At 39.3% G+C, this 14,193-nt stretch overlaps 3 protein-coding genes across 4 annotated transcripts; 1 reads left to right on the plus strand and 2 right to left on the minus strand.

Annotated features, from left to right (window-relative positions):
• Nucleotides 1-1,151: 1,151 nt before the first annotated feature.
• On the minus strand, nucleotides 1,152-3,469 carry LOC130409515 (gastrula zinc finger protein XlCGF7.1-like). Of its 2 annotated transcripts, none has more exons than XM_056733538.1 (4): nucleotides 3,418-3,469; nucleotides 2,979-3,143; nucleotides 2,709-2,880; nucleotides 1,152-2,588 (listed from the first exon to the last, which is right to left on the minus strand). In XM_056733538.1, exons 2-4 carry the CDS (start codon nucleotides 3,135-3,137, stop codon nucleotides 2,026-2,028), a joined length of 894 nt encoding a protein of 297 aa, XP_056589516.1. In that variant the 5' UTR covers nucleotides 3,138-3,143; nucleotides 3,418-3,469; the 3' UTR covers nucleotides 1,152-2,025. The 2 variants fall into 2 exon arrangements, with proteins under 2 accessions (XP_056589516.1, XP_056589515.1); XM_056733537.1 differs by lacking the exon at nucleotides 3,418-3,469 and adding an exon at nucleotides 3,349-3,401.
• A 1,279-nt stretch (nucleotides 3,470-4,748) lies between these two features.
• On the plus strand, nucleotides 4,749-7,763 carry LOC130409597 (reelin domain-containing protein 1-like). The gene is made up of 5 exons (XM_056733637.1): nucleotides 4,749-4,797; nucleotides 4,919-5,144; nucleotides 5,228-5,352; nucleotides 5,452-6,733; nucleotides 7,271-7,763. Exons 1-5 carry the CDS (start codon nucleotides 4,749-4,751, stop codon nucleotides 7,761-7,763), a joined length of 2,175 nt encoding a protein of 724 aa, XP_056589615.1.
• A 946-nt stretch (nucleotides 7,764-8,709) lies between these two features.
• slc10a7 (solute carrier family 10 member 7) lies at nucleotides 8,710-13,668 on the minus strand. The gene is given in 13 exon segments (XM_056733164.1): nucleotides 8,710-9,292; nucleotides 9,763-9,908; nucleotides 9,992-10,065; nucleotides 10,147-10,198; nucleotides 10,280-10,445; nucleotides 11,237-11,256; nucleotides 11,259-11,319; nucleotides 11,510-11,545; nucleotides 11,637-11,675; nucleotides 11,836-11,911; nucleotides 12,300-12,436; nucleotides 12,511-12,593; nucleotides 13,456-13,668. Coding segments are annotated over 13 exon segments (1,008 nt in total). The 5' UTR covers nucleotides 13,556-13,668; the 3' UTR covers nucleotides 8,710-9,274.
• Nucleotides 13,669-14,193: the final 525 nt, after the last annotated feature.

Raw genomic sequence — 14,193 nt, forward strand, 5'->3', positions numbered from 1 at the left:
AAGACATCTTGATTTTCTAGAGCTGTGTTCACATGAGATGCAGTGGTCAGATTTCTCTTCAGTGTGAACTCTCTGGTGTTTGGTTTTGCCACATTCAGAGCACACATATGATAACATGACTGTGTGTGTTTTCTTGTGTACTTTAAGATCGGAGAGTGTTGAGACAGTCTTTTCACATATGAAACAGACATGAGGCTTCACACTCGCATGAGTCTTCATGTGACTCTTCAGAGCAAATGTAGTAATGAATGTTCTACTGCACTGTTCACACTGAAATGATCTCACTCCTGAATGATAGAGAAGATGATCTCTCAGAGTCACTGCTGATGCAAAACTCTTTCCACACTGATCACATCTGTACGGCTTTTCTCCAGTGTGAACTCTCCTGTGAGATTTAAGATTTGCCTTCAGACTGAAGCTCTTCCCACACTGGTCACATAGACAAGGTTTCTCTCCAGTGTGTATTCACTTGTGCACATTGAGATGGTATTTTTGAGTAAATGCTTTTTTGACAAAATCTGATATTTCTTTGATTCTCAAGTCTGATCTACAGCACTTTAAACAATGTACATTTTTATATTTGACAGACAGATTTCTGTCATCAAATCATCAATATCCAGCATTGACAGATCAGTTCCTACTGATTTACAGCACATCACATCCACCTGCACCATCATCATGGACATCTCAACAAAACATCAAAATTATATCTACTTACTAAATACTTGCTGTTCCAAGTCTTACGTAACCCTTACACTAACCATCTAAACTACCTATGCTTCTTAAACCTGGCAAAAAACATGACCAAGTTATGACGTCAGACTCGAAACACCAATCGCAAAAACACATTTTTACATAATTACACATGAGAGGAGATTTGAAATCAATGAAAATCAACAGGTTACAGTAAGCGGAAAAGTAAACAAGTATGATTCACAAAAGAATATTTAGTAAAGCAACGCTTCCTCGTATTGAAAGTATGAGCTTCTTGTTCTTCACGTGGTGTTTTCTGTGACGATTACTGCGTTTGCGCTACCTGCTGGAGAATGAAGCGGTGTCTGGTTGACAAGTTATTTACAACAGTTACCCACTCATCTCTATTGTTTACAGATGTTATTTTTTTGTTATATGTTTTTTTAAAAGCCAGTGTATCCAGTTGTAAACGGTTTTATTCACACTTAAAAACATTTACAGCTGCTGTTTTTTGTGATTCGTGGACTGCTGCGTGAAGCAACGTCTGCTGATTGTGGTAAAACTGAAATGAAGATTCAACTTCCAAATATCTTTGTATGTTTTTTTCTTGAAATAATGTCATCAGACATACATAAAGACCCAGTTAAGCGTGCATTTACAGGCCTCGAGCCCTTCACAGCCTAAGAGAAATACATGAAACATCTTCAATTAAATTCTTTAAATACACAGTTCCAGGATATCTCACCCATCACTCTAGACTAAACCTGTATTACTCTCACGTCATATGTCTCATTGTGTAATAACAGGTTTGATTCCAGACTGTAATTCAGATGAGCTGTATCTCCTAAAAACGCTTAGATCATCTGTAAACACTTCAACTTTACAAGATCACAAAACTGCACAAATCTTGTATTTATTGGCCTATGGTTGACCAACAAGTAGTCCTTGATCAAATAAATTCATAATGCTGATAAAATATTAACATTACTACGAAAAGCTTTTCCTGAATTATTACATTGTTTGAAAAGAAAACATTTCGAGGGTTCGTCTGCCCATTCAGTCTAACAGATAACAGTAAACAAAAACTTGAATCGCTGCCTTTTTCATGAAGGGGGCTCGAATCCGAGGGTCCTAAGAGGAAAAATGAGGGAAAAATAGGAGGAGGGATGCTGGAAGAGCTAACGACATGGAGACTGCCGCTTATATACACCCTCCTGATGATTGACAGAACTGAATGTTTAGGCTCCTACATTGAGAGCTTAATTTAGTGAAGGTCAAAGACAAACTCCATCTCTGGTGAGTTACTGAAGATGATCTCAGGGATGTTCTGATCTAAACAGTTTCATGTGGATGAACTTTGCAACACTTCTTCCTGTGAGTCTCAAGACATTTAGAGTATTTAAAACTCCGTTCACATAAGGAGCAGTTTTGAGATTTCTCTTCTGTGTGACGTCTCATGTGAGCTTGAAGCATGGCTTTATAAAAGAACATCTTTCCACACTGATCACATCTGTAAGGTTTTCCATTGTGAACTCTCATGTGGTCTTTAAGATGGTCTTTACGAGTAAAGGTCCTTCCACACTGGTCACATCTATAAGATCTTTCTCCAGTGTGAATTTTCATGTGCCTCTGAAGGTGGAAGTTACGAATGAAGGTCATCCCACACTGATCACATGTGTATGGCCGTTCTCCAGTGTGAATTTTTATGTGTCTATTAAGTTTGGATTTGCGAGTGAAGATCTTTCCACACTGAGGGCAGGTACAAGACTCTTTTTGATCTGTTGCTGCTATTTGATTCATTTTGGGTGAGAAATTCTGTTCAGTGTTCAAGCAGGTCAGAGATTCTTCTCCCATTATGAGATGATGAGGTTTTTCCTCCTTCACCTCCATCAGGTCTAAAATGAACAGAGAAAGTAATTGTGATCAATATCACATTGTACAGAAATGCACTGAGCACTTCTGAAACTATAAGGATAGTGTTCAATGTCTTTATGTCAGGAAGAGAAGAGACACACCTGAATAAATCTCATCACCTTCATCTGTTTGTTCTTCTTTGATTTGTGTCTTCAGCTCCATCTCACAGTCCAGCAGCTTCACTGATGTCTTCTGCTCTTCATTACAGACAGAAAGCAGAAGATCTGGAGATGTTTGATCAGTGAAGTCACAGAGAGAAACACCACATACATCCTGAAAATAACATACATTTCAGTGCTTTGATACATTTAATCTAGTTTGAAGACCAATGTTACATGTATAGATATCATACACATGACAAGTGTCCAAACCTTTCTGTTGAGTTGGTCTCTCTCTCTGAGTTTTGTCTCCAGTAACTTCACCTCTTTCTTCAGCTGACAGATTTCTGTCATCAAATCATCAATATCCAGCATAGACAGATCAGTTCCTACTGATTTACAGCACATCACATCCACCTGCACCATCATCATGGACACCTGAACAAAACATCAAAATCATGTTCATACTCATACGGCACAAAACAACATGACAATATTATCACAAACGACAGCAGCTTTATAAAATCAAGAAAAAACTTTCCCTGACTCCATCTAAAAACATAACCATCTAACGTTAAAGATTTTAAAGCGTCCGATAAAAAAAACTGCAAGTTACAGTGAGCGAGGAAAAAGCTTCGCTCACCCCAAAGAGAAAACAAACATAAACATGAAGCACATAAATGATGAAAAACATAAACAACACGACACTTACTGCTGTTGAAACTGAGCTGATCTTTCTTCACGTTTTCTGTGACACGTGATGCGCCACCTGCTGGACTGGAGCGCGCGGTCGTTCGCCGCAGTAAGATTCGCATTTACTGTTGTTACATTAGGCGCAAACCATGAGAAATATCACAATAACAGATCTGAGAGTTTTTACTTTTTAATATACTCCTTTTGTATATATATCTATTCCATATATTTCTAACCCTAAACTTAAAACACTTTTTACATTTTAAATAAAACCTTTATTGACCATATTTTATAGTGTTTTGCAAAGACTTACACCTCCAAGGGGAGATTTTGCTCAGATTGGTCACTTTTGGGTACAAATTAATGATAGAAGATTTTCAGGGAATGGTTTCATTAAGTGGGCCACAACAATAATCTATTTTAGTGTCTAAGTTATACACTGCAAGGATCTCCATGATAACACATCCTTATGCTCCTAATAAATATATTATAATAATAAAAAATATTTTCGTGCGGTGTGCTGAGATTTGATTGTTGTGTGTGTGGGAGAGAGTGTGTGTACACATAGGATTTTGTAGTTCCGGGAGCTGCAGCTGTTGCACATCCTAGAGAGAGAGAGAGAGAGAGAGAGAGAGAGAGAGAGAGGTTCACTGGTAGTTGTTTGTATAATCTCAGTGAGCACAGAAGCATCTTTAATGTAAGTAAGGTTTTGATTTACTGTTTATTTACCTTGTTACATGTTTGATAAAAAGGGAACTGACATGTTAAGCATTAAAACAGATTTATTCTAAGCATCTGTCATTTATAGATTTTATAAACTGTGATGCAGATTTTTTTGTGATGTGCAGTTTTTAATGTCGTTTTAATGAAATGTCCAGATATTAAAGGTGTCGGTGAACAAATTTTGAGATCAACTACTGATCAATCAAATTTATATTGAAAGTTTGATCTTCTTTTACTTACAAAAATTCCAGAACTTCAAAGAGTCAAATGCTTTTTCCATGTAGTCAATAACTATGTGCTCAAAGCGACAGGAATATACAGGAAAATGGTTTTGCACTGACATCACGTTTGTAGCATTTTTCATGTTTTGCTGAAGTAGTACTGCATTGTATTTGAGTGGATGCTGAGTTTGGTGAGGATGATGCTGGTCTGTAACGCTGTGTGTGTGATTCAGGACACATGATGAAGATGATGATGATGATGAAGGTGGTGTTGGCTGGAAGTGTGATGATCTGGCTGTTTCCCGTCAGCTGTGTGTGTTTCTCTCTTGGTGCGAGTGTTTCTTCATGTGTGTCGATGAACCCTGGTCACATCAGCTCTCTACGACAACACACACACACCGCCATAATGATACGCAGCAGCCGGTCAGTGTACCTGCCGCATCACACACTCACAGGTAAACACACACACAGGTAAACACAAACATCTGTGTACTTGCTGCCACCCATTCAGGCACACACACACTCTCGTGTTTTAGTTGAACTTGTGTTTGTGTGTGTGTTGTGTTGTTGTTTCAGTAACCGTGCAGAGCTCGCGGGCGTTCATGGGGTTTCTGCTGCAGGCGCGCTCAGTGCTGGAGGATCGTGTGATTGGAGGAGAGTTCAGGCTTCACCCTCCCAGCACACACACACTGTCCTGTGTCAGTCCTGATGACACGGTCACACACTCAGACAAAATGATGAAGAGGAACCTGTCGTTCAGCTGGAGAGCCCCACCGCAACCCAGCGGAGACCTGCGCTTTTAGTGAGTGCAGCAACACGACATGCAACAAAATAACACACACACATGTAGCCGTTCGGTTGTGTAATGACTCATCATCTCTGTAGCATCACACTGGTTCAGTCTTACTTTGTGTACTGGGCTCGAATCAGATCAGCAGTAGTGCATGATGGGACACGGAGCTCTTCTGTTACTGACGGTCACATAGGACAAGAGACAGCAAATGTGACAGGTGACAACACACACAGACACACAGTTTATTACACAATAATTATAATTATTTTTAAGGGTTTAATTGTGTATATTTTGTGTATTTCTTCTTTACTTGCAGCCTCTGTGTTGGAACATAGAGTCCAAAAAGCAACACTGTCCACAAACACACAAACGTCTACACAAACTAACTCGCACACTTTCATACACTCACAATATAACAAACACACAACCAAACCGGCTCCATTGAGCACACACGCCTCTATACCATTATATTATAACACACAAACCTCTACACAACCACAATACAACACACCCACACCGTTGAACACATACAGCTATATAAACTTACAACATAAAATGCACACCAACACACTTACACCATATAACAAACATTCTTCCATACCCTCACAATATAACACACACACCAACACACCTGGACCGTTGAGCACGCACACCTCTACACAACCACAGAATAACACACACACCAGCACACCTGCACCGTTGGACACACACACCTCTACACAACCACAGAATAACACACACACCAACACACCCGCACCGTTGGACACACAAACCTCTAAACAACCACAGAATAACACACACACCAACACACCTGCACCATTGGACACACACACCTCTACACAACCACAGAATAACACACACACCAACACACCCGCACCGTTGGACACACACACCTCTAAACAACCACAGAATAACACACACACCAACACACCTGCACCGTTGGACACACAAACCTCGACACAACCACAGAATAACACACACACCAACACACCTGTACCGTTGAACACACACACCTCTACACAACCACAGAATAACATACACACCAACACACCTGCACCGTTTAACACACACACCTCTACACAACCGCAGAATAACACACACCCCAACACACCCGCACCGTTGGACACACACACCTCTACACCAGCACAGAATAACACACACACCAACACACCTGCACCGTTTAACACACACAACTCTACACAAACGCAGAATAACACACACACCATCACACCTGCACCGTTGGACACACACACCTCTACACAACCACAGAATAACACAAACACCAACACACCCGCACCGTTGGACACACACACCTTTACTCAACCACAATATACCACACACTTTTCCATACACTCACAATATAACACACACATCTCTACACAACCACAAAGTAACAAGTATACCAACACACCTGCACCATTGAACACACACACCTCTACACAACCACAACATAGAACACACACCAACACACCTGCACCGTTGGACACACACACCTCTAAACAACCACAGAATAACACACACACCAACACACCTGTACTGTTGAACACACACACCTCTACACAACCACAGAATAACACACACACCAACACATCTGCACCGTTGAACACACACACCTCTACACAACAACAGAATAACACACACACCAACACACCTGCACCGTTTAACATACACACCTCTACACAACCGCAGAATAACACACACACCAACACACCGGCACTGTTGGACACACACACCTCTACACAACCACAGAATAACACAAACACCAACACACCCACACCGTTTAACACACACACCTCTATACAACCACAGAATAACACAAACACCAACACACCTGCACCGTTTAACACACACACCTCTACACAACCACAGAATAACACAACCACACCTGCACCGTTGAACACACACACCTCCATACAGTCACAATACAACACATACACCAATACACTTGAACCATTCAACACTTCCACACCATATAACGTACACACATCTAAAGACACACACACAATTTCACCTTTTAATACACACTCAAATTCACAATCATTGATTGACACTCAGACATCTCAGTCACACACTTCTACACCAACTGTTCCCTTTACTCTCTCACTCACGCCTAATCGAATGAACACATTACACAGTCACATCCCCAACACACGCAACACTCACACGCATCTCAAACCCTCTCCGGCTCCTCGCCGATCTCTCTCAGACCTCTTCCTATCCCAGAAGCCCACAGAGGCTTCGGTGTCAGTGACCCAGAGACAGCGGGACACGTTTCATCCATCTGGAAATCTTCTCAAACCACGGAACCGTGCCAAAGATCTTCCAGGAGCTACAGAGACGGGAGGAGAGAGACCGGAGCGCGTCCCCAGACAGAACAGATCTGAGCTGGGTCTGCTGCTGGGTCTCTCCGCCGCTCTGGGCATGGCCATCGCCGGCGGTCTCAGGTACCTGCAGAGGAAACACTGCCGCAAACGGACCGCCGTCTCGCTTCATAACCATCGCCATGACAACAGAGGCATCATCCATGTGCAAGAGTGTGGAGACCTGGTGCAGGTGCGCAAAATCCGACAAAACAGTTTCCTGGTGCTGCAGTCCGAGTATGATCTCATTACCCCGACAGGAGACTGACAGCACGCACAAATACTGTACACAGATGCATGACATTTATAAACAGAGACAAAAAAGCAGAGAATGCTTTCGCATTAAAGGGATAGTTCACCAAAAAATTAAAAATCTGTCATCTGTCCCCTCTGACTTTCATCATATGAATTCGAAACCACTGAGACATTTCTCGAAATATCTTATTTAGTGTTCCACTGAAGAAAGAGTAACCACATGAGGGGGAATAAATGATGACGATTTTGATTTCCCGGTGGAAATTTAATATCATATATGTTTAGTAATCAAATATCTTTTTTATGAAATGTATAGTTTAGAAAGTGTTGAACGTTTCTTGACATATATATTTTTTTCATTTTTAATGACAGTTAATAACAGAGTTAAATTATTATTCATATTGTGTTTATTTTTATGTTTTCAGAGCTATCTACAGAATATAAATAAACTGTAAAACTACAAAAATGCCTCATTCATAATATTTAGTTAACATGAGCTATAGTGAGCAATATATTGGTGTATTTTACAGCTTATATTCTTTTCTGATTTACTGTTAGATAATACCAATTCAACTGTTAATTTGTGTTAATTCATTCTGCATTAACAAATATTATTTTCCAACATTTGTATTGTATTAGTAAATACTAAAATTTACATGGACAAAGATTGATAAATGCTGTAGAAGTTTTTTTTATAGTCAATGTTAACGAAGTTTACTGATAAAAAACTGTAAATTGTTATCAAATATATCATACTTTGTTACTTAACACTTAAATATGTTTGTGTAGCCGTTAGTGTATGTCTCTTTGTTAATGTTAAAGCTTTTTGACAAAAGAATACATGCATGAATCAGTGTTTAATAAACAGTTGGTCTTGTAGGGATATGGCTTATACTACATTTATATGTAGTGTGATGTGATCTGTCAAAATTAGTTTGAGAACGCAAAACCACACTGAATCAGAGAATTTATGACAATATTTATTGTCTCCAGTAACTTAACATCACAAGAGAAGTCTTGTCTGACCTGAAACTACTGACCTTTGAGTTTGACAAAACTGCAAAGCTTTCCACCAAAATAAACAACCGATAAAAATCAATAATAGATAAATGATTATATAATACTCTTTCATTGTTAAGTACTGTCAATATTTTTATATTAAGAGTGCATTACGTTGATTTTCCTTATTTCTTTCTACTGCAAAAATAACAAAGGCCCGATCGAGCCACATTAATACTTCCCGCAAGATTAAAAAACAAAAATAACTCTTCTAAGAAGGTCTGAGTGCGGCTGCAGTAAGAAAAGATTTCACATTTCATATAAAAATAAAAATATACATTCAGGTTCTTTATAAAAAGGCTGATGGAATCATCTGTAGATGCGAGGGTGTCGAGGTTCTGCGGTGATGATTTAAGGCACTTGATCCTGCCGTCAGGAGAGCGGAACGCTACGGTTTGGTCTCTTTCTTTCCTGGTCTGGTTTGGCTCAGCCACGTTTTACACATCGTTCAATGACCAACGTGGTTCATACGGGTGTCAGGGTCTTTAAAGAAAACACATTTAAAAAATGCATCATGAATCTACTGTATGGTATTTTTATGAGCCTTCTGTAAGAACAGTTTTGAGTTTAGGGAAATAAAAAGAGGTCAAATAGATTTATTTTAAAATGATTTTTAGCTGACGAGCAATAAAACCAACTAATCAAACCCATTATAATTTAAAGGGCCAGCACATTTAAAAATTGAGAAACAGCAGCACGCAAACTTAGAATAAATATAATGTTATCGTCCTTTAGTGTGAAAGGTAATATATAGATTTCTTTATTTTTCATTTAAAACTTTCATAAATTGAGTGGCGCTTGACTCAAGGTAACCCCAAATTATTCAAATTATGAATTAAAGTGAGAAACATAATAATGAGAGTGTCAGAGACCTTTGAAGTGTTGGTGGTTTGATCATATGACCTCTCTATAACTACAGGATAGGTGTGTTTAGCAGTCCATGTGTGTGTTACCTTCTGTCTCGCAGTCATCCATGTTTTAATGGAAGGAAGTAAGATGCTGCCCAACAGGATCTGAGCGGGATGATATATCAACAGAGGCACTGAGATCAGAGACAGATGCTTGTAGCCCTCAAACACGATCTTTAGCATGGGGATTCCTACACACAAAGTGTATTACACACCTTTAACATTAACTACGCAAAAAAAAAATTACGGTTCAATGAACTCAGGTGTGTTTTACCTAATGTGAGTGATTTGTGTGTGGCACAAAAGAGGATGGCCACAGAGTCAGCTGCTGTGAATCCAGAGGATTTTCTACAAACATCACAAAGACACAATATTTACATCTATACACTGTGAGACTGATACGCCATTGTGTGTGTGTGTCTCTCTCACCTTGTAGATATAATAAATATCAGAGACATGAAGCTCAACTGAATAGTAAAAACTGAAAAGGAAAGAGAGAGAGAGATTATTATCTTATTTCAGAAAGTTAGAAATCTCCATGACAACAGTCTTTGAATCGTACTGATGAAGACGACGAGGAGCAGACTGAGACGGTCCAGCTCTATGTTGGGGTTGGAGAAGGTGTCACAGAAGGTGGTGTAGATGATCATGAGCAGAACGACGCTGCTCACCGTCCCGAACGGAGGTTTTCGTCGGTCCAGACACTCCCTTAGAAACCTCCTGCATACCTAACACACATACAGAACACATGAACACAGAGCGTTTTATATCACGTGACCACCTATGCTTAACTTCTACTATTCAACCAAATACTTTGAGATCCTCTAGTGCTGGTCTTTTGGAATATCACACAGTCAATCTTAGGATGTGGACAAAATGTGGAATTGTATTTATACTAAGTATTTATATTTTTACTTTTTTTTACTAAGTGTGAGATGGTGGTCTAGTGGGTTAAAACACTGAACTGGTAAATCAAAGATTGCTGGTTCGATCCCAGCAGCCACCACCAGTGTGTCCTTGAGCAAGACACTTTACTCCATGTTGCTCCAGGGGGATTGTCCCTGTAATAAGTGCACTGTAAGTCACTTTGGATAAAAGCGTCTGCCAAATGACCAAATGTAAATGTTATACTATAAAAAGAGGCTAAAAACATATTTTTTGAAATTCCCTACGCGGTTGTGTAGAAATTTGAAATTCTAAAAAAGTGGTTAGAGATCTGTTTAATTCTGGTCTTAATTGTTACTTTTTTCTTTTATTTCCTTTATTTGTTGTATTATTATATAATGTCATTTGTAATATTTTGCTGTTTATCACCTGTGAAGCACTTTGTATTACATTTTTGTATGAAATAAAAATACAGATCTGTTATATTTATGAATTCAAACATCATTGGTTGTCACAACTTGTGACAAAATGTCTTTGATTTGAATGGCTCCAAAATCTCAATAAAACAAAAGATGTGATTTCATTACACACACACACACACACACACTTGTATGAGCATTACACACGCACTCACCTGACCGACTATGAGCGGACGACCACAGTCATGAAGAGCTGAGAGAAGATGGATGAGAACGGGACAGACGAGGAGGAGCCCAACTACACCAACACACACACACACACAATAGAATAAAGAAAGATTTCACTTACACACAATAAAATCATAAATAAACATTTTCACACACACCGACCAGAGATACAATAAGTGTTACAACACAATATCACAGCTTATTGGTGTGTGTGTTCCTTTTAAACATTACTGATATTAAAGAAAAAAGTTTGTCCTCACAAACACCAGCAGAAGTAGAGGAGTGACCACAATCCCCTGCAGACAGAGAACACAACCCTCAGGTCACATGACACACACATTCAGTCTTACATTGTGATACCTTGATACTCCATATGATCACACTTACCAGGAAACTCCCAAATGCAGAGTTAAAAATGGCTGCAGCCTGTAGAGAACAAAAATAGGACAATATTAAACTGATTTAACTTTAAGGTCTGTGCACTATATTTTGCTGCAGAGTTGAGATGGATTGTGTTTGTACAGTTGTGATGCAGTGTGTAAATGTTTTGATGAGATGTGTTTGTAAAGTTACTGTGATATTTTACCTCATTTCCTCCCACAGCTTTAGTCAGAATGACTGCCGAGGAGACAGGAGGGGGCATACACGCAACGGTCTGCAACCTGAGACACACACACACACACACACCTTAATGACCAATAAACTCACTGAGCATAAAATTCTCTTACTTTCCATTGTATTTGCACACTGCAAATGCATAATGCTCTTGTTAAAAACCGACCCCACCCTGTCGATCCCTCTGGGTCATTACACAACTGGAAATGTGTGTCAACGTTCAACGACAATGAAACAAAATCACCATTTGTTCTTTATTTCTAATTCGAGTATTTCCACTCTGTGAGTGTATGTGTGTGGCTTTCAGCTGAATGTGACGACTTAAACACACAGAGGACCTCTGAGAGCAGTTCATCAACACAGACTCCATTCAGTTGAGCACTTACCAGGTAGAGAGAGAGAGAGAGAGAGAGAGAGAGAGAGAGAGAGACGTACCCTTTCAGAAGCCAGACGTTGATCGCAGTGAGCGCCAGAACTTTAAGAAGGAGCCAAATGGCAACGGGGAAAAACACAAGTGTGAACGTCTGGACAAAGAAATGCAACTTGACGTGCATTAACGCGCTGGCTAACTCCTGAAAGAGAGAGCGAGATTCATTTTAACACTATAGATCATCTCTAAACATACCTGAAGAGGTATCAGTCTCACCTCTGTTTTTAAAGATAAACCACTGTTAAAGAAAATAACAGACACTGCCACATAGGTAATGGTGAACTCTGGCCGAAGAGGACCTGAAGGAGAACAGGACAAACAGACTTTTTAATGCAATGAATAAGGCTTTGCATCAGATATTAACTTAAAAGAGGATAATTCCTTTTGAAAATGTTTGATATAGTTAAAATATAGTAGCCATGTTTTGGGAAGATTGGTTATCATTTTTATACAACACCATGATTTTACTACAGTAACCATTGCTTTTTATTTATAGCAAACTCAGAGAAAATGTTCATAATTATAATCATTTATGATTACTTATGTATTATGATGACAACTTGGTGTTCCAGGCATTTCCTCATCTATCTTCAAACCTTTGAAACACGGAGAGTCTGTCTTGAACTTAACATAGTGACAGTGTTAAAGCAAACTGTTCTCAGATCCGGGTGTTGCAACGTGTCACTACAGTCACCACAGGTGAGCTTAACACATCCATCAACCTGCTGCCTCTATAAACCAGCTTTATCTGGGCCAAATAACACATTTAATCAAATCCAATACACACTTTCGAACAGATCTAGTCAGTGGTAATGTTATTTACATGATGTCGTATGTACTAAACTTTGCATGCAAAAGTCTGATGCCATCCCACTTAATCAAGCTTACAATATCAAGGCAGAAATTGTAACGTATTAATAACTCGTATTCTAAACCCGTTTTCACAAAAACAAACACCACAATTATTAACAAAACTAATTAAGTTGTAATTAAGTTGTTTATGCATTTGACCACTATAGAGGAAGCCAAAACAAGAACCGTTTCGCTTGAATAAAGTAATTCTTTATTATGTTATTATGTAATCATGGTCGAAAACTATTTTAAATAGTTTTATCAACACCAGATGTCTAACATTACCCGTAAGATTTCTATCAGTCTCACCTCCTTTCACCCCCACGGACGGCTCGAGCTTGGCGCACGTGATCACGAGCAATATACCGATGATGAACCATTCTTTACGCGCGCGAGCGATCAAACCCATCGCCCATCAAACCCGACCCGCGTCCAAACCCGAAGAGTGAAGCATTACAGTCCGCCAGCAGAGAGCACCGATTCAACATGCCTCACTACACGATCATTTCCGGACACATATGCGTTACCGTAACAACCCGTGTCATTGCGCATGACATTTGCAAAGAGTTCAAACAAAATTATTGTTAATTTATTACCTTTTATGGTTACGAGCGATCTGTGGTTGGACGGTAGATGATGTATTTATAACAACAATTGTAAGGGTGGATTAATTAATCATAATTCCGTGACTGGACCATGTCGGAAGTTTATGAAGGATCTTCAGGATATCACTGTAACGTAACGTCACGTAGTAGTGCGCACTAACACACACTCATACAGCTAACAGGTAATCATGCCACCTGTATTGAAAAGCAAATATCCGAATATTTGGAAAACAAGATAAACAACTTAAGTTCGGTGACTAAAAAACATTTCTTATAATAATTTGTACTCATTTTCACGACATGCAGCAACAACCCGTAGCTATGGGTAAAATCAAGTGATACGCTTTTATTTAATTTTTAATCCATGTATTCATATGCACTCAGTTTTCTCACTTAGTGATAACTAAAAACTATTCAGTAAATAAGTGCGTGTGTGCCCGTG

Source organism: Triplophysa dalaica, chromosome 20 (assembly GCF_015846415.1).
Source record: "Triplophysa dalaica isolate WHDGS20190420 chromosome 20, ASM1584641v1, whole genome shotgun sequence".
Classification (NCBI taxonomy): Eukaryota; Metazoa; Chordata; class Actinopteri; order Cypriniformes; family Nemacheilidae; genus Triplophysa; species Triplophysa dalaica.

Excerpts from the sequence above, each read along its gene's own strand:
- LOC130409515 (XM_056733537.1), bottom strand. The coding sequence starts at position 3,399 with ATGTTTTTCATCATTTATGTGCTTCATGTTTATGTTTGTTTTCTCTTT. Across the intron at positions 3,144-3,348 it reads ATGTTTGTTTTCTCTTTGGG|GTGTCCATGATGATGGTGCA; the intron begins GTGAGCGAAGCT and ends TGTTTTGTTCAG. Across the intron at positions 2,589-2,708 it reads AGGTGATGAGATTTATTCAG|ACCTGATGGAGGTGAAGGAG; the intron begins GTGTGTCTCTTC and ends TGTTCATTTTAG.
- LOC130409597 (XM_056733637.1), top strand. The coding sequence starts at position 4,749 with ATGATACGCAGCAGCCGGTCAGTGTACCTGCCGCATCACACACTCACA. Across the intron at positions 5,145-5,227 it reads AGCGGAGACCTGCGCTTTTA|CATCACACTGGTTCAGTCTT; the intron begins GTGAGTGCAGCA and ends TCATCTCTGTAG. Across the intron at positions 6,734-7,270 it reads CACACCAACACATCTGCACC|TCACATCCCCAACACACGCA; the intron begins GTTGAACACACA and ends CACATTACACAG.